The following is a 27,712-nucleotide window of genomic DNA, read 5'->3' on the forward strand; positions in this document are numbered from 1 at the left end:
CCTCCCTTCCGTGCAGCTGCAGCACCCCGCCACGCAGCCGAACCCAAGCTGACCATCCCTGTATTCCATATCTCCCTCCCATCTGAACCCCGCTGACTTACATACCTCCCTCCACAGAGTAACATTGGCAGCAATCTAACAAAGCTGTTTTGTGGCTTTTTCCTGCTGGGGCCTTCCGTGCGTCGTGTTGCTGATGACATCATCAGTGATGCGGCAGAGGGAATGCCCCGGCGGGAGAAGGCCTTGAAGCAGCCTGTTTGTGGAGGGAGGTAGTAGGTCTCACGTTTGGAGGGTTGGCGGGGTTTGGACGGGAGGGAGAGATGGAAAGATGGGCGAGTCAGCGGAGGTTTGGCTCCACGGCGGGGGAAGCGCTGCTGCCAGCGAATCCAGGGACTAGGGCTTATTTTTTGGGGTGGGGCTTATATTAAGACCTACCACAAAAATTATGCTAGGGCTTATTTTTGGGGATACATGGTAGGTGTATTGTAGAGAGGAATACTATGAAGGGAAGGGATAGGTGGTACATGGTTGATCTAATCATTGAACATAAGTAGTAAGGTTGGTGGATTGGGTTAAGAGGGGATGTGGGTGAAGAGGATAGACTAGGGAGATGCTGTGAAGTTTGTTTGTTTTTTTAAATTGGAGAGGGGGTTAGGTATAGCTGTTCTGTAATGGTGGGCATATAGGAAGGAGAACTAGGAGGAAATGGAATAAACTTTGCTGGGGAATAATATGTTTGGAGCAGATTAAAGAGGAGGATTGGTGGCTGGGACAATCTTTCCTTGTGGAAAACAAATAATCGTGTCCTGGGTAACTCAGTGTTTTGATAACACTTAGCTGTAAAAATTATAGCTTGTAATGTGGGTGGTTATAAATGGCCTGATAAAATGATCTAAAATAATGCAACGGCCACAGAGGCAGAAAGCCTAGTGGTTAGGGCACTCTGAGGCTGCAGGTACAAGCAAGTCATTTACCACGCCATTGCCCCAGGTACATAAGTCAGATTATGAGCCCACCAGGAGAAATACTTGAGTAGCTGAATGTAAAACCACTTAAGCTATGTGGTATATAAATTTTAAAAATAAATAAATACGTGTAGAACATGTCAAACTGAAAAGTCCATAGTCTGTTATTGAGAAAGACATGGGGGAAGCCACCGCTTGCCCTGGATTGGTAGCATGGACTGTTGCTGCTCTTTGAGATTCTAGAATCTTGCTACTCTCTGGGATTCCGGAATCTTGCTCTTCTTTGATATTCTGTATGGAATGTTGCTACTCCTTGGGTTTTGGCCAAGTACTAGTGACCTAAAGTGTCCACCATGAGAATGGGCTGCTGGGCTTGATGGACCTTTTGGTCTGACCGTGTAAAGCTATTCTTTTGTGAAGGGCGGATGAGTATGTAGCAGCGTCAGCACAAGGAAAGAAAGGGAGGGTGGCAATACTGCTTTATAAAGGTTTAGCTGACCAGGTCAAAACTCATCGTTGATCTATCAAGGGCATATTTCACACAATCCCAAATTGATAAGTTATTGGCCTCAAGCAAGCTGTTAACATCTATCACCAGGGTGGAAATCGGTCCATATGTGGTGCCTGAATATGCTTGGTATGGATGGATTGGCACCTTCAGGGGACTGGGAAGAGGAATAATAGTCAGATTTTTCCATTGGTCTTGTATAAAGACGTTAAATTTAGAGAAAAATTGTTAGAGTTGGAAGATCAGTCATTCAGATTGATTCCTGTCCTGTAATGTACTGGGAGGCTGCAAAAGTGGTTATTTCAGGGGAGATGATCCGTTATGCTAGTTGATGTGAAACAAAAACAAGGGATCACAAACTTTGTTGCTTGGAACATCAGCCGTGGGCATTGTGAAAGCATTTTGGAGAAACCGGAGTGAGACTTGCAGATAACAATTAAGAACATAAGAATAGCCTTACTGGGTCAGACCAATTGTCCATCACGCCCAGTAGCCCGTTCTCACGGTGGCTAATCCAGGTCACTAGTACCTGGCCAAAACGAAAGGAATAATAGCAACATTTCATACAGAATCTCAAAGAATAGCAAGATTCCGGAATCCCAGAGAGTAGCAAGATTCTAGAATCTCAAAGAGCAGCAACATACAGTGCTTTCCCCCATATCTTTCTCAATTCCATCAGGAACCTGTCCAAACCTTCCTTAAAACCAGCTATGCCAGGGGTAGGGAACTCCGGTCCTCGAGAGCCATATTCCAGTCGGGTTTTCAGGATTTCTCCAGTGAATATGTATGAGTTCTATTTGCATGCACTGCTTTCAATGCATATTCATTGGGGATATTCTGAAAACCCGACTGGACTGCGGCTCTCGAGGACCGGAGTTCCCTACCCCTGAGCTATGCTATCTGCTCTTACCACATTCCTCTGGCAACACGTTCCAGAGCTTAACTATTTTCTGAGTGAAAAAAAAAATTCTTCCTATTGGTTTTAAAAGTATTTCTCTATAACTTCATCGAGTGTCCCCTAGACTTTGTAATTTTGACGGAGTGAAAAATCGATCCACATACAAATGGCTTTAAGCGAGTTGGTTTACCAAAACGCCACTAAATCCCTTGCTTAGTATTAATATTGGCTATATAAGCAAGGGGGAAAGGCTTTTGTCTCACTTGGTGACTGCTCAGGAGGGTCTGAAAAAAGATTTTAGTTTGAGGATCAGGCAGGAAGGAAGGAACATACAGAAGAGGGAATTTGTAGCATTTTTCAAGAATATTATGAACAATTATATGCCCCACCAACAGGAGGAAGATTTGCAGGGCAGTATGTACTTGGACTGTTCACTCTCAATCCCTGTGTTTTCAGGATTTCCCCAATGAATATGCATGAGATCTGTGTGCATGCACTGCTTTCAATGCATATTCATTGGGGAAATCCTGAAAACCTGACTGGATTGCGGCCCTCAAGGAGGGACTTTGAGATCCCTGGTTTAGCTTAATATAAGGACCCCTAAGGCACTATATTCTGAGCTAGCCAATTATTTGTGTGTCTGATTTTAAGTACTACCATGTTTCCCTGAAAATAAGCCCTAGCATGATTTTTAAAGGTGCTCCTAATATAAGCCCTACCCTGAAAATAAGCCCTAGTTAAGATTGACCTCCCCAAAGCCCCTCTTGAATGTCTCTGACACCCCCCAACTCCATCCCTGATGCTAGTGTTGCCCGATTTGATAAAAAATTTGGACTCATCAATTCAGCGACCCTACCCCAGTGAGACCTGACATACCTCCGCTCCGAGGCCTCCAAAAAACAGCATCAGTGGCAGCAGCGCTCTGAACAGGCTGCTTTGTGGTCTTCCCCCACTGGAGCCTTCCCTCTGCTGCGTCAGTCTCATGGTGGGAGGGTCAGTAGGATTCTGCTGCACAGGGGGATGGGAGGGAGGGATAGAAAGATGCTGCACACGGGGATAGGTGTCAGGGGAGGAAAGTTAAGGGGAAGAATTGGGGTGGAGGAGAGGAAGGGAGAGATGATTGTTGTACATGGGAAAAAAATAAGACATCCCCGAAAATAAGCTCTAGTGTGTTTTTTTTGACCCAAAATTAATATGACACACTGTCTTAGTTTCAGGGAAACCCGGTAGTTATAGCACTGTAGTCTTCACAGCAATCCTGGTTCTGCTGTAATTAAACTGACCAGCATCAGGCGGTCATAGTTCATTTTTTGTGGCTCCAAACGCTGCAGACATACTGCTCTCTGAATATTGTAATATTTTTAATTACCGCTACCTGTTTTCTGCATGGAGAGAATGATGCAACATAGCACCCAAACTGTCTTCTCTAGTATGAGCCGTAAGGCAATTAGCTGAAATAATTGGGCGATGATGTTTCTGTTCTCTTCTAACGTTCTTGCAGCGATTCTAGCCACTGACAGGGCAGTATATGCGTCTGGCTTTTAAATGAAATGTTGGGTCTCCACAGTAGCGCTTGAGCTTTCATTGGATACGATCCTACATGTGCAAAGTACAGTGTAGCTCTGAAGGTGCCTTGTCATCTCTCTGATGAGGCTTTAAACTTTGGCCTGCCAAAGTAATTAGCATTAAGAATTATTTAACTCTTTCAGAAAAGAGGAGGTACAAAACTCATGATCAAAGCCAGAGTGTACCAAATCTGATTCCTATTTGATCCAGAACACTGCCGTCCGCCTCATATTCGGCCTGAACAAATGGGACCACATCATGCCTTTTTATCACCAACTGCATTGGCTCCCTTTCGAATCCAGAGTCCTATTCAAATTCGCCTGCTTCTGCTACAAAACAGTTTTTGGCCTATTACCTAGATACCTCAATCACCATTTCACTCTGAATCTCACCAACAAGAAATCCCGCAGAATCCAGCTGTTCGTCTTCCCATCCCTAAAATTATGTCATTTCAAAAGATTTCTCGACAAAACCTTTGCTTACCAGGCGGCTAAGCTGAACCCTTGGCTTGCCCAAATGATTCTAGAGGCCCCCTCTTACCTTAGTTTTAGAAAACTTCTCAAAACGCACCTCTTCCGCGAACAGGTCTTTTAACCCCCCCTTGCCCCCTGCTTCTCCCCTTTCCCAAAATGCACCTTTTCCGCGAACAGGTCTTTTAATCCTCCTTGCCCCCTGCTTCTCCCCTTTCCCACACTCACCCCGTTCCTTTCTGCTCCTCCCCCTCCCCCCACTTGGTCTCTCTCTCATTATCTCATACCTTCCAACCCTACCTTCTGTATTACCGTTACCTCTGCTAAATCTCAGTTAAAGAGTTCCCCACGCCCCTCTCTTCATTGCCTGTAACTTTGTTAAAATTTTGTAAATCCGTGTGTCATCGTGGACCTTAATTAATGGATGTGAACCGCCTAGAACTTTTTGGGTATGGCGGTATACAAGAATAAAATTATTATTATTATTATTTAATATGGCTTTTCTAAATATGTCTCTTCATGTAGAGAGGAATTTGACCTTCATCTCGTAAGTGTTCTGCATACTGTTCTCTTATAATCTGTTTTTAACTGTACATCGCTTAGAATGTTTTAAATAGGCGATTCATCAAAAATAAAGTGAACTTGAACTACTGTACCTGTAGAGGACGAGAGCTTTGGTGTTACGTAGTGCTGTATTTTTGACCCATAAGTTATAACAATAGTTTTTTTGTGTGGCAGCCATTTTTTATATCCAAAATGTTCAGCGAAAGCAATTTTAACCTCTACTGGTGCAAAAAAGGTTCACTTGAAAAACAAAAAAATCCACCAGCATATAACAAAGTAATAATGTGCTCAGAGGTAATTTCAATAATGAGACCGTAGTGGTCATACCTACCATAAGGTGTCTCTTCTTTCAATTATAGCACATAAGTGGATTAATCATTCAACAAATTTTAATATGCATGCAGTCATCAACTGCTACTTCTGTGGAAAACAGATGCCATTTGCCTTGAGAGCACACATTAGTATATGTGTGGTGTCTTCATGGGCGTAGAACAGCGCAATTCCTCCTAAAGAGATTTGTAGAGCAGATACATGATCCACTTTCCATTCATCTACAAAGTTTTATAGGGTGGATGTGGCAGTGAGAAAGGATATTGCGTTTGGGTCCTTTGTGTTAAGGGCAGGCTCATCTGTCCCACCCTAGACTCAGGAGACTGCTTTAGTACATCACCTATGTTCAGGACTTGTATGTCCTTTGCACCAGAAGACAAGATTAACTTCGATAATTTTCTTTTTGGAAAAAGGACATATGAATCCTGACACTTCGCCCTGTCAGTCTGGAGTTCACCTGCCTACTGTTTGGATAAGCACATGTCCAGAGATAGAGATTTTCTCCTGTCAGTCAGATATATGCAAAAAAATAAAAGGGAACGAGAGAAAAAAGCGGTAAGTGAGACTCTTGAGCTCCATAAGCTTCATGCCGGTTACTGTTTATTTCCCCTATGTTGTTTTTAGTGTTTAACCTGTAATTATGTCTTAAAAAAAAGAATAGAAATGTTTTAGTGGGAAGTCTTCCTGTTCCCCCTCCTCCTCATTTCTCTGTTTTAGTTCTGTTCAATTGCTTTGGTACAAACTGAATGGGGCTCTAAGTTCTAGAGAAGGAGCTGAAGAATGTAAATTTCATCCTTCCGCTATCAACTCATGAGTAAAGGAATATTATCTATTGTCAGGACTCGTGTCCTTTTTCCAGAAAGAAGATTATCGAGGTAAGTACCTAATCTTCCCTTGAATTTTCCATCGTTCTTACCTTTGCTGGAACTGATTTTTTTTCCATTTATAATCGATAAAGCATTTCACTATATTCTTTGGCCTTGAACCCACTCTAGATGAATTGTGGCTGGCTCTGCCATCACCCTCTGAAAGCAATGTGTAAATGATCCTTTGTGCTGCTGCTTCACTCTCAATATATTTGGATCATTTTTGGAACCCATCAAACTGTAAATTGTAATGTCGACTACAGTCTTCCAAGTCTTCGAGCTTGTCAGTAATTTACTTTGTAGTTTGCATATTATCAATCAATTGCTTGTCCATCCCTACAATCACAGGGCAGGAAGCTCTGAGTGGACCTCTTTGAGGCTGTATTTGTTGTAGCCAACTGCAGACCTCTACTGATGACTGACAGTTCTGGAGTCGGGACGATTTAGTTACTTTCGTGTGACAGTGGTTCTGGGTTGTCTAGTCCCTTTTTCACTTATGGGAGAAGTTTTTCGTAGTTTGTTGATATTCGGTGACCTCTACCTGTGAGTTGTTTGATTAGGTGATGTGGTAGGTGACATCTACTGCTTGCTTAGGAAAGTAATAACTTTTTTCATCTTTCTTCTTTACCTTCCTCTCTCCCACATCATATTTTGACCTTTTCTTTGAACTTCCCTTCCTATGGTAAAATTCACTTTCCTGTAATTTAGTGCAGTCAGTAGTAAAGGATTGTATGTTGCAAGATCATCCTTCCATTACTACCCTAGAGCAGTGTTTTTCAACCTTTTTTACACCTATGGACCGGCAGAAATAAAAGAATTATTCAGTGGACCGGCATCAGTCCGTGGACCGGCGGTTGAAGACCCCTGACTAAGTCGTGGGGCAGACCTCGCCCATCTCTGCCCAATCTCTACCCCAGACCCCGCCCCCATAATGTTACTAATTGTAACACTATTTTTTCCATTCATTTTTCACAGATACACAATATAATCTTATTAACAGCACATAATGGTTAACCACAAAATTAAGCTACACAAAGCACACTGACAGCAGATGTAAATTCTCAAAATTGACATTATTCAATCACTAAATTCAAAAATAAAATCATTCCCCCCTACCTTTGTTGTCTCCCTCCCTCCATGCTATACCTTACTTTCTGGCCTGCTCCCACCTGGCCATTTTATGCCCCCCCCCCCCCGGTGTTATCTTCAGGCTGGCTCCCTCTTCCTCACTGATGCAGTGCACAAAGCTGCGGGCAGAAGCTCCTTGCCCGTCCCGTGCCTCATCTGGAAGCCTTCCTTCTGACGTTGCAACGTCGGGGAGAAGGCTTCCATTTCAGGCGCAGGATGCCCATAGGAGGCACTGCCCGTGGCTTTGTGCACTTAATCAGTGAGGAAGAGGGAGCTGGCTCGAAGATAACGCCGCATCGATCGCACCATGAACTGGCATTTGAAGAACACTGTTTTGGCCCTATGGACCGGCAGGAAATTTCTGTGGACCAGCACCAGTCCACAGACCGGTGGTTGAAGAACACTGCCCTAGAGTGTCCAGCCATTTTCCTATTGGAACGCTATTAAGTGTGTTCTAAAGTGATGATTTTGTGAGCGTGTGTGTTCTGTAAATTGGATAATATCCTCTTTATTCACTCTTTTCTTGTAATAAAATTCCTCCAACCCCCCTCTAAGTTGAACTTGGGCAGTGTTGGATATATTTTGGTATAAGAGAGCCTAAAGAAGCTGGTCATTGAGGACTAGATAAGGTGGCTTAACACCTGGTTCTCTTGTTAGTTGTACCGGTCTGACGAGTCATCCAAGACGCACTTGGCTATCATGTTCCTATGAAGTGTGCCAATCTAGCCAGCCTGGCTTGAGAGTCCCCCCTTTCTTATACTTGCCTTCTTGCTGTCTTGTGTTTTGTGCACAGACCCAGTATGTCTGGATTACACCTGATGAAGAAAGGACAGGATCAAAAGAAGATGGATCTGCATAGGGACTTCACCGTTGCTTCTCCTGCCGAATTTGTCACTCGGTTTGGAGGAAATCGGATAATTGAAAAGGTAATAAATCCAGATATACCCAGACTGTTCTTGGCAGGGAAAACGGCGTCTGAACTGTTGAGCAAATAGCTTAGGAAAGCAAAGCCTTATCACAAATATTTTACTGGTCATAAAAAAACGTTCAATGTTTATTTTGAAGAGTAGCAGTTGAGATGTTAACATACTGTCTTTTATAACTTAAATAACTTTTGAACTTTGAACAAGTATAATTATGCTGTCATTGGTTTTACCTGACCGCTGGACACTTAGCACCTAAAAGTTTTCTTTTCATTTGCTGGTGTAATGGTATTTACTGCAAAAATTATTGAACAAAGTAAAAAAAACAACCCCCCCCCCAACTTAGACCTTCTACTGTTTTGCATTCTTGAGCTTCCATTAGATGCTGACTGAATTTCAGCTTTGACACTGAAACCAGCCCAAAATCTATATTCAGTTTCTGTTTCAGTTTCATCCAAAAATGCCAGTGCGTATTTAGCTGAAACAGAAGCTGCTGTATCCCTCAAATCAGGAGCCGCCCCTGCTCTTTCCTCCCTGATCCATCCACACCTGTAAGCCCCCGGGGCCTACCGTTAAGATTGTTGGTGGTGTAGGGGTGCAGTTGAGGAAGGAGTGATCCCAAGTCACACCTGCCCATACTAGCTCTGTTTTGTAAACGGTTGGTCTGACCTTTTGGAAGAAAGGCAGGAGAGATGGGAGATAGGATAGGTGTTTAAATACCTCCCTAGCATAAATGCATAGGACGCAAGTCTTTTTCAATTGAAAGGAAGCTCGAGAACGAGGGGGTTTAGAAAGAAGGTCAAAGGGGACAGACTGAGAAGTAACATGAGAAAAGGTACAGCTTTATTGAAAGGGCGCTGAATTTCTGTATTTGCCTCCTGGTTGAGGTGATGGATAAAAAAATAGTATCTGAATTTAAGAAAGCTTGGGATAAGTATATTGGATCTCTTAAGGGAGAAGAAGAGATAGTAGATGACATGGATGTGCAGACTGATAGGCCATATGGTCTTTCTCTGCCTTCATTTTTCTCTGTTTCTATGACAATGGAGCAGGCATGGGCAGGAGCAACTGAACATCACTCCAGCCCTGACTACACCATGAGACCACCAATGATTATTTTTAAGATAGACCCAGGGTGAATTACTCCTATTTGAAGGATAGGGAGCAGGAGGGAGGGGAGGAGCCATAGCACTAATTAATTATTCCTATTTGAAGGGGAGGAGCCATAGCACTGATGAATTACTCTTATTTGAAGGAGAGGGAGCAAGAGGGAGGGGAGGAGTCATAGCACTGATTAAGGGCGGCCGATTTGGTTTTTTACCAAAACCAGGTGATGAAATTTGGTCATAGATTTGGTTTCAGCCGAAACCAACCCCCTCTTCTACAAAGCCACGTGGCAACAGCCCCAAAGCCCTTTAAATCTCTGTGGGCTTCGGGGCCATTACCGCGCAGCTTTGTAGAAGAGGGGGTAAGTGATGAAATTTGGTCACAGATTTGGTTTCGGCTGAAACCCCAAAAAAGGGATTTCAGTTGTTCTCTAGCGTCTGGGTTGCTGAACACTTTTGTCTAACAAAAAACCCTGATTGAATTTCTGCCATTTTTAAGCATCTTCGCTTGTCCTGCCAACAAAAGTTTCATTTCTCTGTGTTGAGAAATGTTGAGTACATCACTTTTATTTAATGTTTTTCATGCATTTCTGATCATCATTTTCATGCAGCCTTTTACTTTATCTGTCTTCCAGGTTTTGATTGCTAACAATGGCATTGCAGCTGTGAAATGCATGCGGTCGATCCGCCGCTGGTCCTATGAAATGTTCAGAAATGAAAGGGCAATTAGGTTTGTTGTCATGGTCACTCCTGAGGATCTCAAAGCAAATGCAGGTTAAGTATAATATTTATTAACCAAGTGTGTGCCTGGATTGGCCTCATGATTCTTTGTTCGATCTATCAGGTTGGATCTATTACTCAACCAATTGGGGATGTTGCAGGAACATTGGGCCTGATATTCAGAAAATTCCGAGCTCCGAAGTTAGCCTCCTAAATTTTTGCCATTCGTATGCCTAGATTTATAAGCCTAATTTATGATCCTAGTGCTGAAAATAAGTGCTAGCCTTCCTTAAATCTGCCACCCACATTTTATGGTCCTAAATTAGATTTCAATGTAATTTTTGAATAACATATATGCACTCAGCCCTAGTACATTTTCAGAGAGACTACCGTATTTTTACGCATATAACGCGCGCGTTATACACGATTTTACAAACCGTGCATAACCATGCGCGTTATACGTGTGAGCGCGTTTTACAATTTTTTTTTTTTACATTCTGATCCGACATTCCCCCTGCAAACCGGCATCCTCCCCCCTGCTCGCGTCACCCCCCCTCCCCCACGATCCTACATCCCCCCCAGCACCGCAAATACAACTCTTACCCGATTGGGCACCGGCACCAGCACCAATGCACATCATGTGCCAGTGCCCGAAGATCCTCCCTCGTTGGTTTGGGCTGGGCTGGGCTGAGCCGGGCGGTGCGAGAGAGATCCTTCTTCCTCTGCCGGGCCGGACTAGGCTTTGAGCATTTGCGCATGCTCAAAGCCTTCTGGTCTCGCTCTCTCCGAGTGTGCGCGCTATATTAACATTTTATTACATAAATTTGTGTTCCCCGTGCTCTATACCCGTGTGCGCATTATCTATGTGAAAATACGGTAATTTATGAGCTGTTGGTGCATTGACAAGGCTAGGTTTGGCAGAGGTGGGTGGGGGAAATGAGACCAGGAAATAATAGATACCTTGCTAGTTGAGGCTAAGATCCTGGCTCCACGAACCTTCAAAAAGAAATCCAATTTAAAACGTATTGTAAATTATGTTTAGTAGAAGGGTTTCATTCATACCACATAAAGAGAAATGTTGACATAACATAAATTGTGTATGAAATAATAATTACAAAAAACGGAGAAAAACAAACCTCAATTGCAAGCAGCCGGGACTACACAAGTACCCTAAGCCGCTTGCATCATCACTGATTTGTAAAAATATATATACTTTGCTTTCATTCATGTGCAACAAAATTTGTATTTTCAGTGTTCAGTTGGCTTTATGTATATCAAAAGTGGTGAAAGAGAACCCAAACTATCTAAAACATTAACGAGGGCAACAGCTTAGCTTCAAAAATTCAAACGGTTCTAGCAAACGTGGAACCCAGAGCAATTATGTCAGATACAGAAAAGTATCACTCATCTGAAGATGTTATAATCAAAAAAACCTCTCATCCAATATCTGGCTTCTTATCCCGTTTCACCCCAATTGGCTACTTCAGGGGATCCATTTAATGTTCAATCTTCCCCACGCTACTTGGCAAACCACATAAAAACCTCTAGGACACAGTCCGCTGAAAAGCTTTGGACCCTGGACCCAATACCGTCTGTGGTTCGATAGAATGTCTTCTTCAGGGGTCCTTATGAAGTCCTGTGGTAAAGATACGTGGATAAAAATGCCAGTCGGAAATAAACTGATCCGTAAAAACTGTGTGCAGGACAGGCGCTCAAAAAGCCAAGAAGACATTCTGTCGGAACACGGGCCGTATTGGATCCAGGGTCCAAAGCTTTTCAGCGGGATTGTGTCCTAGAGGTTTTTATGTGGTTTGCCAAGTTTTAATATTATTTTAATATTGATAAAGTCCATCTCCACATTGTTTTTTTTTTTTTTGTTTCTTCTTGAATTTGTCTGTGGAGATCAGTGGGTCAGTTCTCTAGTTTTCACTCCTCTTCCACCAGGCAGCTCTGTGCTATATTTGAAGAGCATGTGTGAATCCGATGCAGTTTGTCTTAAGATGACTTGTATATAATACAGAATCTCAAGCAGGTTTTTCAGACCCCTTTTTTGTATTGCTTTGCCTTTTCTTCAGAAAAAAAAAGTTCCTGGAACAATTTGATGGAACCATGAATCTGTTTTAAAGTTAGATTGCTGTATAAATAATTAGCAAGATGAGTCGTGCTTTTTGCATCCCCTTACCCTTTTTCTTTGTTTCATGTCGGTATTTTAGCTTTTTAACCATTCCCTGGAGGGTGACTGGAACTGTTCTGCTGCCAAAATTTGCTTCTCGATTTTGGCCAGTGCCAAAACTGAAACCAGAGTAGCAGCCAGCCCTCTTACCCTCACCCGAACCAGAAAAGTTCAACTTCCATTACTTCCCCTTTCTCCATTCCAGGCTAATATACTACTCTGGTGGTCTAGTGGCTTGTGGGGGTAAGAGCGATCCCCAGTTACTTCTATTCATACCATCTCTGCAATCAAAATGGCTGCCACATGGGATTTATTTATTTATTTATTTAAAGACTCGTATCCTGCTGCATCCTACAATTCTGCATGGATTACATACAATAAAATTATTAGCATTAAAAATTAATTGAAACCATTTGTGTATATGGTATTAAGGCACATGGAATTGAGTTCCAACAGCTTAAGGGGGGGATACAAGAGAAGGAAGAAGTTGAGCTTCTTCGGTTGTAGGGGGAGGGAGCCACAGGCATAGAACCAAAAGTTCTGGTTTCAGCTAAAAATTCAGTGACACATTTGGCCAAAACAGAAACAAGGTTGAATTCGGATTTTGGGCCTGTTTTGGTGGGAAAATCAAAATTTGGTCGGTCTCTACCCTATACTTCCAATCCCAATACTGAGACAAACCATCGGAAAAGTTCGAAGTAGCACACTGTTCTCGGAATACCTGCAAAGCTTAGGGCTCCTTTTACAAAGGTGCGCTAGCGTTTTTAGCGCGCGCTACCCGAAAAACTACCGCCTGCTCGAGAGGAGGCGGTAGCGGCCATCACGCCCGGCATTTTAGCATGCGCTATACCGCGCGTTGAGGCCCCAACGCACCTTTGTAAAAGGAGCCCTTAGTATAAAGCAGTGACTAAGATGGCGGTTACAACAGCAGGTCCCATCATACTCGTTCATACACAAGTAGCCCGCGTCCTTTTTTAAAAAAAATTATTTTTCTCATGTAGGCAGAAATTGTCCCTTCTGATTAAAAAAGGAGGTTTGAGATGCTCTGTAGGGTCCAGTCTTGAAAATCATTTTAAGACCAGCATGATCCCTGATATACTTTAAGAAAAAAAGCAAACAGGATGCTAGGAATTATTAAAAAAGGGATGGTTAACAAGACTTAGAATGTTGTAACTCCCCTGTATCGTTCCATGGTTCGACCTCATCTGTATTACTGCGTTCAATTCTGATCTCCTTATTTCAAGAAACATAAAGCAGTTATAGAAAAGGTTCAAAGAAGAGCGACCAAGATGATAAGAGGTAGAACTCCTCAGTAGTATAAATGGGCCATTATCATACTCTCCTCTTGTATGAGGAAAGACTTAAAACGGTTAGGGCTCTTCAGCCTGGAAAAGAGACGGCTGAGGGGAGATAGGATTGAAGCCTATAAAATCCTGAGTGGAGTAGAATGCGTACCAGTGGATCGATTTTTCACTCCGTCAAAAATTACAAAGACTAGGGGACACTCAATGACGTTACAGGGAAATACTTTTAAAACCAATAGGAGGAAATTTTTTTTTCACTCGGAGAATAGTTAAGCTCTGGAATGCAATGCCAGAAGAGGTGGTTGTAAGAGCGGATAGCATAGCTGTTTTTTCTGGAAGAAAAAGTTGAGTCTGTTATTGACAAAGACAAGGGGGGAAGCCATTGCTTGCGCTGGATCGGTAGCATGGAATATTGCTACTCTTTAGGTTTGTGTCAGATACTAGTGACCTGGATTGGCCACCGTAAGAACGGACTACTGGGCTTGATGGACCATTGGTCTGAACCAGTATGGCTATTCTTATGTTCTTACATGAGCCAAGTATAGGACAATTAAACCATTGTGACATCACTGATGAGGTTGGCTCTGAGGCACTGTGGAATGAGGCATTATGACATCACAATCTCAGCTCTGGAATGCTGCTCTCATTGGGGTTCCGGAATCTTGCTATTCTTTGAGATGCTGGAATGTTGCTACTCTTTGGGTTTTGTCCAGGTACTAGTGACCTGGATTGGCCACCGTGAGAATGGGTTACTGGGCTTGATGGACCATTGGTCTGACCCAGTAAGGCTATTCTTAAGTTCCTGCAAAGCCTTAAATTTTCCCTTAGATCTGGACCTTTATTTCCCTGATTGAAGTACATTTATTTCCCCGTTGTGTTTCATATTAGAACGTTACCATTTAGGTCTCTTCAATCAGCTTCTGATATTCTTTTATATATCCTTTCTCCAAGCATGGTTAAGTGAGTAACCATAAAGAGCACCCTTTTTTTTTTTGTGCTGCCCCACATTTGTAGAATTTGATTATAAAGCAGCCATTTTGATAGATTTGTAATGTTCAAAAGCAATGCAAAGTATTTTTCCAAATGCCTTGTTGTTTTATGTGAATATTTTTAGTTTTCGTCATATGTTTGTTGCTTTTAACTTTTGTTTATTGTAACTTACCTTGAGTCTAACTGGATTGGTCAACACATCACAAAAAAAGCCGGCAGCCACTAAAAAGGGTATTTGACTTAGAGAATGACATGGGGACAAATTTTTCCCCTTCCCCGCGGGAACTCATTTCCCCGTCCCGGCAAGTTCTTTTCCTATCCCTGCAAGTTCCATCCTCATCTGCACAATCCTCAAACACTTTAAAATCATAAGTGTCTGAGGCTTGTGCGGTTAATGCAGAACTTACAGGAATGGGGCAGGGACAAAACTCACAGGGACAGGGATGAGTTCCTACGGGGATGGGGAAAAAATTTGTCCCTGTGTCATTCTCTAATTTGACTGTTGGATGCTGAGAGCATGCTGAACATTTGGCCTTGGCATTTCCTCACTGTTAGTGCTTCCCTTTGGAGTAGAAAATGACACGGGGACAAATTTTTCCCCGTCCCCGCGGGAACTCATTTTCCGTCCCATCCCAGTGAATTCTTTCCTGTCCCTGCCACATTCCTGCAAGCAACATTCTAGAGCTCAGATTGTGATGTCATAATGCCTCATTCCACCAATGCCTAAGCTCTGTCCTCATCTGCACAAGCCTCAAAAGCTTTAAAATCCTAAGTAGCAACATTCTAGAGCTGAGCTTGTGATGTCATAATGCCCATTCCACCAATGCCTAAGCTCCGTCCTCATCTGCACAAGCCTCAAAAGCTTTAAAATCATAAGTAGCAACATTCTAGAGCTCAGACTGTGATGTCATAATGCCTCATTCCACCAATGCCTAAGCTCCGTCCTCATCTGCACAAACCTCAAACACTTTAACATCATAAGTGTTCGAGGCTTGTGTAGTTAAGACAGAGCTTACAGGAATGGGGCAGGGCCAGGGACAGTGACAAAACCCATGAGGATGAGACGGGTAGATTGAGACCCTGTAGGAACGGGGACAAATTTGTTCCTGTGTCATTCTCTAGTTTGGAGTAAGCTACCTGAAAGTTGCACACCTTGTCGTTTCCCGAACTTATTCCCCCCCCCTTGTTTTTTATTCAGAATACATCAAAATGGCAGACCACTATGTGCCTGTCCCCGGAGGACCCAACAACAATAATTATGCCAATGTGGAGTTGATAGTGGACATCGCCAAGCGCAGACCTGTGCAGGTACAATGATTTTCTGAAGGACACCATCATTTTGGGAAAAGGGGATTGGGACTTGTATATCGTCAAAGCGGTTTACATACAGGTACTTCAAGCATTTTTCCTTATCTGTCCCGGGGGGGGGGCTCATAATCTTATCTAATGTACCTGGCGCAGCGGAGGATTAAGTGACTTGCTCAGGGTCACGAGGAGCAACACAGGGTTTGAACCCACAACCTCAGGGTGCTGGGGCTGTAGCTCTAACCCCTACACCACACTCCCCTTTTTGTTCTGTAAATGCAAAATCTGTCAGGAGCCATTTTTAATGATGAATCCAAGAGAGCCCCTAATTTATTCTGGCATTCCAGTGCCTGAGAGTGCTTGTCTGATGCTCAAAACTTAACCTAACCTATCTTCAACATCAAAAACTTCCAGTACTTTTGTAAGATCAGTTTGCCATAATAGCGCTATCTTACGGAGAGGAGCGATCTCTTGAACGCATGATAATTTAATACCGTCGGGTCAAAAGCGCGCTGCGACAAAGGCGCGCCCAGACAATTGAGTGCAGCGCGGAGGCGCGCGCCATTCTAAATTACTGTTTTTAGGGCTCCGACGGGGGGGGCGTGGAGGGAACCCCCCCACTTTACTTAATAGACATTGCGCCGCGTTGTGGGGGCGTTTTGGGGAGTGTGGGGGGTTGTAACCCCCCACATTTTACTGAAAACTTAACTTTTTCCCTGTTTTTATGGAAAAGTTCAGTTTACAGTAAAATGTGGAGGGTTACAACCCCCCAAACCCCTATAACGCTGGCGCGATGTCTATTAAGTAAACTGGGGGGGGGTTCCCCAACAAAACCCCCCGTCGGAGCCCCCTAAAAACTGTAATTTTGTGCGGCGCGCGCCTCCGCGCTGCGCTCAATTGTCGGCGCGCGCTTTTGTCTTTCGCGCCGTTGTCTATGAACCCCGGGAGCCTCAGCCCTGACGAAAACGATTTGAAACATGAGCATGTTGGTAGAGGCGCTCCCTTAAGACTTGCTGTTAACATTCAAGCTAAGTACTCTTATTAAATATGAATATGAACAAAAATAAAGGAAACTACTGAAACAATAAGTAGAAAATATATTGAAACACATTGAAAAAAGTATAAAATTTAAATTAAAAAAAAAAAAAAAAAAAAAAAAGTTGACCCAGTCAAGATCGGGTTCAATGATTTATATCAAATGAACCATTGGGGTAGCTTAACCCTCTGAGGATCACTATTATGGCAAATGGGAAGTTTTCGATGTTGAAGTTATTACATACTGCAAAACCTAACATCAGCATTTAAAGGTAATTAGTGCTGGATTAGCACTGCCACTGAATACTGTAGTGGTTTCATGACAGATGGATTTAAATGTGGACATTAAAAACCTCACAGGAATTCTCCCCCCCCCCCCAAAAAAAAAAAACAAACAAAAAAAATGACTGGTGCATTTAATGCCAGAAACCTAATCCCAGGTCTGCGAAGCATTAGAAGAGTTCATCGAGAGAATAGGTGTCTTAGCACCCCTTCTCTCCCACCAGCTCAATCACCCTGCCCTGGACAGGCTTCCCCAGCAATGTCACCCTCTCCCCCCGTCAAACTGATGGTCCATTGAGCCCCATCCAGGTCTTTACTGACACCATCCCCCCTTATTCATCCCTGGTGGCCTAGCAGTGACCCCTCCATACCTACCCCTCCATGCCTCCCTCCATACCTACTCCCTCCATGCCTCTGTGAGCTATCATCTTCAAAATGACACCAAGCTCGGTGCCTAACTACCACATAAGGTTTATGCCCCCTTTTTAATTATTTTCTTCCCTTTATTTCTAATTTTAGATAAGAATTTAAAATAAAAAACAAAAACATTTTTTTAGACTCATTCCTTTGTAAACCGTTTAGGTATCTGTCTGATAAATGGTATATCAAAGAATAAAGAAAATTGGAATTTTATGGTAATTAGGCCCAGCGCATCCGGGATGTACCGTGTGGGGTGCTGCATTTTTTGAAGATGGTGCCCAGAAGCAGGAGGGAGTAAGCATACTTCCTACCAGAGGTATGGAGGGATCGGGGAGGGGGGAGCACCTAAGAGATTGGGAACCCACGACCACCAGGGCTTTTTGTGAAGGTCTGGGAGGGTTCTATAACAGACCACTGGGAATTTTTTTAGGTTTTGGGGGAGGGAGGCAATTGTTTGGGGGGGTTCTTTGTTTTTTTTTATTTCTTAGGGGAAGAAATTGGGGTAAGGGGCAGATGCATGGCCTTTTTTTTAAACATCAGCTTACCTGACCGTGTCTGAGCCAATCAGAACTTAGGCACTGACAGGAAAGTTCACACAGATTACTGAGCAGCTAATTAATGCCACAATTATAATAGGGTATTAATTTGTATTCTGATTACTCTGAGCACGCGGCGACAGTTATCCTGCACTAGGTTTGCGTAGAATTTCATTCTATTTAGAACCTTTGAGCATTGGCCCTCTAGTAAAATAACTGAAAATGGGATTTTAGAATCTCTCACTTGGTGGTTCTCATTGCCTTTTGTGATCATTCAGTATGCTATCAAATATCCCAATATTTTGGTACATCACTCATTTGCCAAAAGTTCTAGTGCCATTCTGCGTGTCAAAGCAGCTCCTGAATGGTGAGGCCCGACTAGTACAGGAAGAGGCAGTCGGAGCATACCGCGAGTAATTTCCTTCACTCGCCGCCTCTCCAGCTGCCCTCTCCTGTCTCCCCCGCTAAAAACCGTATTCGCAGTTTTTCAACATTCGCAGGGGTTCCTGGAACGGAACCCCCGCGAATATTGGGGGGAGTACTGTATACAGAAAAAGAGCTTCATACCTGACCAAACTCACAGTTTTGGGGGGTGGGAATCTAGTATGGCTTGCAAGTGCTACACTTTTTTGGTTAATGCTTGATTTATAAGTCTGGTATATTCATAGAAGTCCTCGTAATACTGATAACTATAAAATCTTGACTTAAAGCTGGGCAGAAGAAAAATGGTTTGAAGTATGTAGTGTTGGTGCAGATGGCTTAAGACTTTTTCACCCTTATTTGATTTTTATACCAGGCTGTTTGGGCAGGCTGGGGTCATGCATCGGAAAACCCCAAACTTCCAGAGTTGCTGCGGAAACATGGAATTGCTTTCTTGGGTAATACTTTGCTGTTTTTGAACATAAATGGAAAAACGATATGGTTGCACAGCAGCATAATTTTATAACAGTGTACCAAATTTGCGAGTCTGGTATGCACAGAAATGACACCAGTTTTCAAAAATAGAAATATGCCTATATTTTCCCTAGGAAAATTATCTCGAGGAAAGTATACACATGCACATTTACACCTGTTGTTTGGTACACACACATTTCCTGTTTTATTTTGCAAGCATAAGTTCAATCGTTGCCCCTAGGACCACCTCCAGTCAGGTTAGATAAACTTCCATTTCATTTTTCTAGACCAGACCAGACTAGAGAGTTGCACGTGGTGTAGGAATGCCACAAAGGAAGCACACACACGCAATCTTAGAATCGGGAGGAGACGCTCCAAATGAATGGTCTCTCCCTCTTTTTATTGAGAATCATATCTCGACTCTTAAGATTGCGTGTGTGTGCTTCCTTTGTGGCATTCCTACAACGTGGACAGAAATTTCATCCATCCCTGCTCATCCCCAATGGAATCTAACCCATCTCTACCTGTATCCATTAAGATCCATTCCATCCCTACCCATACCCACAGGAGTCAATGCTATTATTATTATTATTATTATTTATTTTTTTTTTTTCTCACAGCCCTCTATTTCTTCCCAACCCCAACAGCCTCCTGTTTTGGGGGAAGGGGGTTGTGTGTTTTTTTTTTTTTAGATATTTGCTATTCAACCAATGAATTTCCAAGCCTCAGTCTGGTGTTCCAGCTGCCTCTCTTGGCATTCTAAGCCTCAGTCTGAGGCTCAAATTGCCTCTCTGTTCATTCCAAGGCTCATTCTGAAGTCACCAGAGATTTTGACGACACCACTCTTAAGAATCCCTCAGCAACTTCTTCCATACCCACGGGAATCCCGTGGGTTCTGCGAGATTCCCACAATCCCCCATTCCCTTGCAGCTGTTTAGTTCAGACCAATTGCGTGTGTCCATCTGCCAGCAGATGGAGGTACAGAATCTGAGCTCTTTCAGCGATGTCACTGGTATAAAAGTTGGTATATCTGGAACTCTTCAGTATTTCTCTGCCTCCAGCTGTGGTGCAGTTTGGACTGGTTGTAGCAGGTTTTTCTTGGGATAGCCCTGACTTTCTCAGGTGCATTCCATGGCCCACATCCCTAGCGGTCAAGTCCTTGGGGCCATGATCCTTAACCTAGTTAAGCCTTACCACACTGGCTCTCATTTGGTGAGGCTTGCTGGCAGAGGTCCTTAAAGGGGTGAAATTTATTCATACCTGTTAATTTCCTTTCTTTGCATCCTGCAACATCCTGGAAGATTACAACATTGAGGTATTTCTTCTGAGCTTTGTCTATTCTCTCTCTCTCCTTCCCTAAGTTAAATAGTTCTATAACTGCTGCTGTTTGCAAGTACATCTGCAGTGTTTCCCTTAAGGGTTTTTGAACTGAGATTTTGTGCTCGTCCCATTGAGCTGCTTTGTCACTGGCATACGTCAATGCATATGTCAATGCCTCTCTATTTTTTTTTATTTTTATTTATAAACACTTAATTAAAAATATTAATATGTGATGTGCTCAGTAGCCTCCACCACAGTATATCTCTAAAGATAGACAGGACCACGTAGCATACTGTCGCTGAAAGAGTTCAGTTCCTGTACGTCCATATGCTGGGGGGGGGGGGGGGGTTGTTCAACACTGTGGTGAAGACTGATCTAGCAGGATTCAAGTAAAGGAAATTTAAATCCTAATGTTAACGCACATATAGTATACCCATGGCAATATTAAAAAAGTTTGGCTATACACTGTTTTATCTGCAAAAATATGTTTTTAACTGGAAAGAACTGGGCAGACTGGATGGACAACTTTGTTTTGGCCTGCTGCTGTTTGCTATGTATGTTCTGAACTACAGAAGTCTATTGTGTGGCTGTTTTCAAACTTCCTGTTATTGTGTGTCTCATTGTTTGAATAAATAATAGTAACCTGGCACTTACATTCTGATTTCCTTATAGGGCCTCCGGCTGAGGCTATGTGGGCATTAGGAGACAAAGTTGCTTCCACCATTGTTGCTCAGACTATCCAGATTCCAACACTGTCCTGGAGTGGAAGTGGTACGTTGCTGCCTTTTTCTGTTTGGGGGTTACTTTGGTTCATAGACAATAACGCGGAAGACAAAGGCGCGCGCTGACAACTGAGCGCAAGATGGAGGCGCGCGCCGAAGAAAAAGACTGTTTTTAGGGGCTGCGATGGGGGGTTTTGCTGGGGAGCCCCCCCACTTTATTTAATACAGATCGCGGCGGCGTTGTGGGGGGTTTGGGGGGTTGTAACCCCCCACATTTTAGTGAAAACGTAACTTTTTCCCTAAAAACAGGGAAAAAGTTAAGTTTTCAGTAAAATGTGGGGGGTTACAACCCCCCAAACCCCCCACAACGCCCCCACAACGCGGCGCGATCTGTATAAAGTAAAGTGGGGGGGGGGTTTCCCCCCCACACCCCCCGTCGTAGCCCCTAAAAACAATGTTTTTCTTCGGTGCGCGCCTCTGCGCTGCGCTCAGTTGTCTGCTCGCGCCTTTGTCCCGGCACACTTTTGACCTGACACCGGTTACTTTAGTTGCTTCCTGGGCACAGAGTTGTAGTTTCCGTCAGGCTCCCTATTCGCATTGAATTACTTTTTGTCAGAGATCTGACCTTGGCACATTTGGTCCCTTGACTCAGCACTTCTGTGGACTGTACAAATCCTATCAGGTTGCTGGGTGCGTCTGGTAAGTCCAGCAGAAAAAAAGCTACTTCTAATGCAATAGGAATGATATGCTGAACCATAGGGTTGTCCATGCTTGCTCGTGAGCACTCTGCAGAAGATGTCAATTGCAGCTTTTCAACTCCTCCTCCTTCTCCCTGGTCTCTGCTGTCCTCTTCTGTATTCGCTCATGAAGGTAGTGTTCTGATCTGTTCCCTTTTATTTCTTTATTTTTGTGGTTCTTCTCGGTTGTTCATGGGATTTATGCTGCTCCAGGACCAGCTGGGCCTATTTGGAGAGCAGCAGACTCGGTGCATCCTTCAGGGGACCTGTTCAGCCTGCTGAATATTTGTAGAGCTCAGGGTTTCGGGCCCCTCAGCATTTGCTTGCTTCCTCGACTCTGTCAGGAGCTTGAGCTCAGGCTGTTAGGCATCAATAGCGTCCTTCGGGGTGCTCACGGTGGATTTGGCCCCCTACTTTTTGATGGTCGCTGCAGCCTGGGGGGTGGAAGTTCAGTCTGAGGTCCGACTGGCAGCCCGAAGATCTCAGCGTGACGGCTGACCAGTGGATTGAGGCAGAAAATCCTTCTAGATCCAGCTACTCTGTCAAGGAGATGAGACAGGCTGCAGCACCTTTTCTCCTGCATGCGGTCTGCGAGTACAGGCTGTGACAGCTTATGGGGAAAATTAGAGGTGGGGGGATGTTTAGAAAAGTCAAAATACAGTTTTTCACAGATAGAGCCTTGCCCGCCCCCACCCCTAAAATTCTATTTTTAGGGAATTTTGGTCAGCCCTGAAGTGTTTTAAAGGGTTTTTTTGGCACCAAAAGGCTGTGGCCATCTTGGATTTCCCAATGATTCCCCCCCCTTTCTCATACTTTCTTAAAACACCTTGTTTAGCCTCAAAATTGCCTCAGACCTTAATATCCCTATATCATGCCTTATTTGTGCTGGATGGGTGATTTGAAGAGTGCTTGTGCACCATGTGCCGTGCAGCATAGAAAGGAGGGGCGGGAGCTTCGGGCATGGCTCCTACGCAGACCTCTAGGTTGGAGAAAGGCAGATGGGTCCATTTGGGGGGAGTGAAACACCACCCGGGGTCCCAAGACAGCGCCTCTGAACACCTTAAGGGTGTAGAAGGTTCCCAGCCCAAGAAAAGGCATCTGCTCCACCCTAAGGGACAAGGGGACTTGCCCCCTCAGGCCTTTACCCCAAAGTTTATTAGTGTTCTCTGGCAGGCTTATGCACAAGGTGGAAATCCACCGGTCCAGTCCGTAAACTAAACTAAACTAAACCTTAAGTTTATATACCGCATCAGACCAGCGCTCAGACTTTGCTGGAGACTCGGAGCCCTTCCTCCCTAAAAGCAGAGACTTTTCTGGACTATGATTTGTCATTCAGACACTCTGAGGATGAGGGGTCGAATCTGATCCCTTTACTGTCTCAAAGTGAGGCTTCTTTGAAGGGTGACATCCTCCTATTCAGAGGATCAAGAGTTATCGGCTATAGATCAGGGAGAAGATCCCTCTGTCCACTGACTTTTTAGGTCCTTGGCCCCAAATGGAGATCATTACCGAGCCTCTCTGTTAACTAAAAATAGACCCTTCTCATACCCCATCTTTACAGTATTCTCTTCTGAGCGGGGTCCGGGCTCAGCTCGCATCTTTTTCCATGGCACCCGGATATGAGAGTCTTAATCACAGAGCCTTTGGAGACCCCTGAAGAATTCCTGAGGGTGGCTAAAACCATGACTAAACTGTATCCCATGGATCAGGAGTTCCAGCAAATGCTTGCTGTGCCAGAAGTGGATTCCCTGGTAGCCCAGGTGACCTAACGCACTTCCCTACCCAGTGAGGGAGGGGTGATTTTTAAAATATTTGCAGGACAGCAGAATGGATATCATCCTCAGGAGGCAGTTAGAGGCTTTGACCTTAGGGGGTCAAGGCTGAAGCCGCAGTCTCCTTCGTGGCTCGAGCCTCATATTCTACTAAGAAACCAGAGCCTGACAGACTATGAGCTCCTGTCTCAGCTCGTGCTGGCAGGAATGAACTACATAGCAAATGCCCTTTATGATATTATCAGAGTCATGGGGAAAGCCTTGGCCTTTTTGATTGCTGCCCGTCGTATGTTTTGGATCGGACAATGGGTGAGTGATTCGACCTCTAAAGTGATTCAGCACGGCCTTTCATTGCTGAATTGGCCTTGAATCGTCCAACCTTGGCAACATCAGGAGACCTTGAGGCAGCCAATTAGCTAGCGGTTCTGCGTGGGCAGGAGCGAAGGAAGTTCGCTCCTGTCGCGATTCACTTCTGGACCATCAGGGATGCTCAAGGTATGCGGGGGAGGCGGGAGGGAGATAAAAATAATTAAGAATTGGCTGGGACAGGAGGTAGGAGGGATCCCTCCTGTCTTGGCCACCGCTGGACCATCAGGTCTCACAGCAGGCCCATTGGAGGCCTTCAAGTCATCGGGAAGGAGGCAGGGAGGGGAGCTGGATGCAGAGACTGGCAAGGCAGGGGATGGAATGAGTGAGGGGGCTGGATGCAGAGCCTGGTAGAGTAGCGAGGGTGCAGAGCCTGGTACGGCACTGCACTTGAATATTAACACCCTCCCCCCACCCCCCCTGGTTTATATTCAAGTCAGCCTTTTTTCCTTCTCTTTTTTTTTGGGGGGGGGGGAGAGAGATAGATTACCTCAGTTTATATTCGAATATATACGATAATCGGAATAACAATTTATAGAGAATCCAAATACCAGTAATTTAATAAATGAAAAAAATATCAGCTGTTCCCTCTTCCTTTCCTCCCCCCCCCTTTTTTTTTTTCTTTTTTTGAATAAGACAGATCACACTGAACCATAATTTCACAAATATACTTTGGGCCTTTTTACTAAAGCTTTAGCAAAATTTGAATTAACATGGCACTATTGCGAGACTTTCTGGCACACTGTCTAGATTTACCACTGTATAAAAGTTGGTTCTTTGTGGGTCACGCGCTCATCTTCACATTAGCACAAGGTACTTGTGGTGACCATTTACCACCTCTTATTTAGGAGCTCCTGTGTTAACTCCACATTATCCAGTTAGCATGCACTGCTGCAATGTGCTAACTGGATAATGTTTCCAAACCCAATCCCCACCCATGACATGCCCCCCTGCAAAAAAAAAAAAAATGCATACTGTGTTTCCCTGAAAATAAGACAGTGTCTGTCTTATATTAATTTTAGGCCCAAAAAGCACTAAGTCTTATTTTTTTGGGTATGTACATGATCATTTCTCCCTTCCTCTCTACCCCAATTCTTTCTCTTTCCTTTCTCTCCCCCATATGTGCAGCATCTTTCCTCCCCTCCCTCCCATTCCTCGTGCAGCAGGACCCTTGAGTGAATACTCCCCTCCCCCCTGAGCACCCGCCATGCAGCCAAATCTCCATCCTTCCCTCCCTCCCATCTGAACCAGTCCACGAGCCCTTCTTACCTCTCTAAGCAGTGTCGGGGCGTCAGCACTCTAACAGGCTGCTTCGGCCTTGTCCGCCCCTGAATTAACTCTGCCGCGTTACTGATGACATCATTAGTCACGCAGCAGAGTGAATTCATGGGTGGATAAGGCTGAAGCAACATGTTAGTGCTGCCGGCCCGACGCTGCTTAGGGAGGTAAGTAGGGCTCGCGGCCGGGTTCCGATGGGAGGAAGGGAAGGATGGGGATTCGGCTGCTTGGCGAGTATGGGTGCTCGTGGGGGGAAAGGGGGTGATCTCTCAAGGGTCCTGCTGCACAAGGGATGGGAGGGAGGGAAGGGAAACTGCTGGCAAATCCCGGGACTAGGGCTTATTTTGGGGGTAGGGTCTTATATTAAGACCTAACCCGAAAAATCTGCTAGGGCTTATTTTCGGGGAAACATGGTAGTTGGAATGTGTGAAAGGGGAAAATTGCTGCAAAACGCTTTAACATGTTTTCTGGCGTGTTTTCCCACATGCTAAGCACACATAGGGCAGTGTCTCGCAAACTTTGTGGAGCCCCATCACACTACACGTAGCGGCCGCGGCGCGAGGCATCTGGAAGTGCGCGGACGTCGACGCAACGATGTCCGCGTACACACAGAGGCCCTCTAGATGGGCCATGAGCCGCCAGTGGGGGGTGCTAGCGTGGAAGACGTGCGGTGAGGAGAGGCACCAGCCGATGGTCTACAGGCTATTCCGCTCGTCGCGAGAGGCGCGTCCTGTGGGCAATCAGCTGGCGCCTCTCCTCGCCGCGCGTCTCGCAGCACGCCTAAAATCTCAGGTGGTGCACGGTTTGCAATAAACTGCATTAGGGCATCCTTTGATTTGGTATGGCAGGTAGTAATAGAGTTTTTTTGTTATGGTCTCAAAAAGTTTCTGCATTGTTTTTTTGTTTGTTTTCTGCATAGTTAATTCTTTGATACGATTATGTAGGTTTGACGGTGGACTTGACCAAAGATGATCATAAGCATGATAGACTTATCAATGTTCCACCTGAGGTGTATGAACAAGGTTGCTTGAAAGATGTGGATGAAGGTTTAGAGGTAAATACAGATTTTGGGGTTTTAAGCCTGTTGTTTTCTCTTGTGTTATGACACGAAAACTAATGGTGGGGAGCTGAATCTTGTCCTGTCGTGTGTTGTGTAATCAGGCATCGGAAAGAATTGGCTACCCCGTGATGATAAAAGCCTCCGAAGGGGGTGGGGGCAAAGGCATACGACGAGCTGACTGTTCAGATGACTTTCCCAACCTCTTCAGGCAGGTAAGTGCCCTTTGGGAAGGTTGGACTATTTCTCTCTTTCACCCCCCCCCCCTTCATTTCTGTTAGACCACTGGTTTTCAATCCAATCTTTGGAACTCACCCAGCCAGTGGCATAGCGAGTGAGAGAGGCGCCCCCCCCCCGCTCTCGCACCACGTCCCTTCACCCCCCCCCCATACCTATGTAACATTCCTGGCACCAGCAGCAAACCCCTAAGCTGCTGTCGCGCTAGTGTTGGCTCCTTCTAGGTGCGGGTCCAGGAAGTGACATCGGAGGAAGAGCTGATGCTGGCACAACACCAGCTTGGCGGGGGGGAGGTGGGGTTGCTGCTCGCACCAGGAACGCCACAGAGATACGGGGAAGGGAAGCGTCGCACCAACGCAGCAGTGGAGGTGGGGAAGGAGCGGAGGGGTAGAGGACGGGTGCTTGCACCCTCATCAAGACGGCGCCCCCAGGGTGGACCCCCCCGCCCTTTTACTACGCCACTGCACCCAGCCAGTCAAGAATTCAGGATATCCACAGTGAAATTTCATTTCATAAAGTAAAATGAGGCTAAAGCATCCTGGGAAATGTAGTCCACCAATGCTTTCCCAGGGAACTGCTAAGAGCTGTATTCCTTGAGTCTCTCTCGCTGTTTCATAGAAGCAGTCCACTAATTATGGAATGCCCTGCCAGGTATCTTGCGATTCTGTATTGGGAGGATGAATTTTAAGAAAATGCAGAAAACACAATTATTTCCCAAGCCTTCCTATGCTAATGCTACAGTTTAAGTGCATATGTGTTGTTTTTAAGTTCCTTTATGGAATATTTGATCCTTCAATCCCTTTATGTTAGAATGCTACTAGATCCTGTTATTTGAGAATTACAACAATATATAAATTATCATTCCCTTCTTTTAAAGGACTTAAATGTGCTGGGAAGCTTAGTAAATCTTTTGCATTTAAATTGCTTGAAATTTGGAATAAGCTTCCTGACTTATCAGATTAACAGGCCAGTTTCAACAGTTCCGGAAAGGTTTAAAAACTTGGTTGTTTACACAATATCTTAAAAGTTTAGCTGCCGAAGTGCTGAAATAACAGCATATTTTATTCTTTTATTTTTTTAATTTTACACCTTCAATTTTAAGCATCAGTGCTGTTTCTGGAAATGATATACCAATAGCAGTCTCTCAGGCCCACTATTATATCTTTCTAATTTTAATCAATTGTAAACCAAGTCAAGCTCCTTTGGGAGATGACCCGGTATATAAACTGAAGATTGGATT

At 44.4% G+C, this 27,712-nt stretch overlaps 1 protein-coding gene across 7 annotated transcripts in view; it reads left to right on the plus strand.

The window, feature by feature from the left end:
• Positions 1-27,712, plus strand: part of ACACB (acetyl-CoA carboxylase beta) — a 272,288-nt gene that overhangs the window by 42,852 nt on the left and 201,724 nt on the right. For all 7 annotated transcript variants that reach the window (XR_004540311.1, XM_033954376.1, XM_033954378.1 and 4 more), the window contains 7 exons: positions 8,089-8,221; positions 9,960-10,098; positions 15,710-15,819; positions 18,886-18,967; positions 20,976-21,074; positions 26,123-26,232; positions 26,340-26,450. Coding sequence is in view for 6 of the 7 variants with exons in the window: in XM_033954376.1 (XP_033810267.1) it covers positions 8,089-8,221; positions 9,960-10,098; positions 15,710-15,819; positions 18,886-18,967; positions 20,976-21,074; positions 26,123-26,232; positions 26,340-26,450 (784 nt within the window). In the remaining variant the exon portion in view is untranslated. The remainder of the gene's footprint in view (positions 1-8,088; positions 8,222-9,959; positions 10,099-15,709; positions 15,820-18,885; positions 18,968-20,975; positions 21,075-26,122; positions 26,233-26,339; positions 26,451-27,712) is intronic.

The sequence above is a fragment of the Geotrypetes seraphini genome, chromosome 8 (genome assembly GCF_902459505.1).
Source record: "Geotrypetes seraphini chromosome 8, aGeoSer1.1, whole genome shotgun sequence".
In the NCBI taxonomy this organism is placed as follows: domain Eukaryota; kingdom Metazoa; phylum Chordata; class Amphibia; order Gymnophiona; family Dermophiidae; genus Geotrypetes; species Geotrypetes seraphini.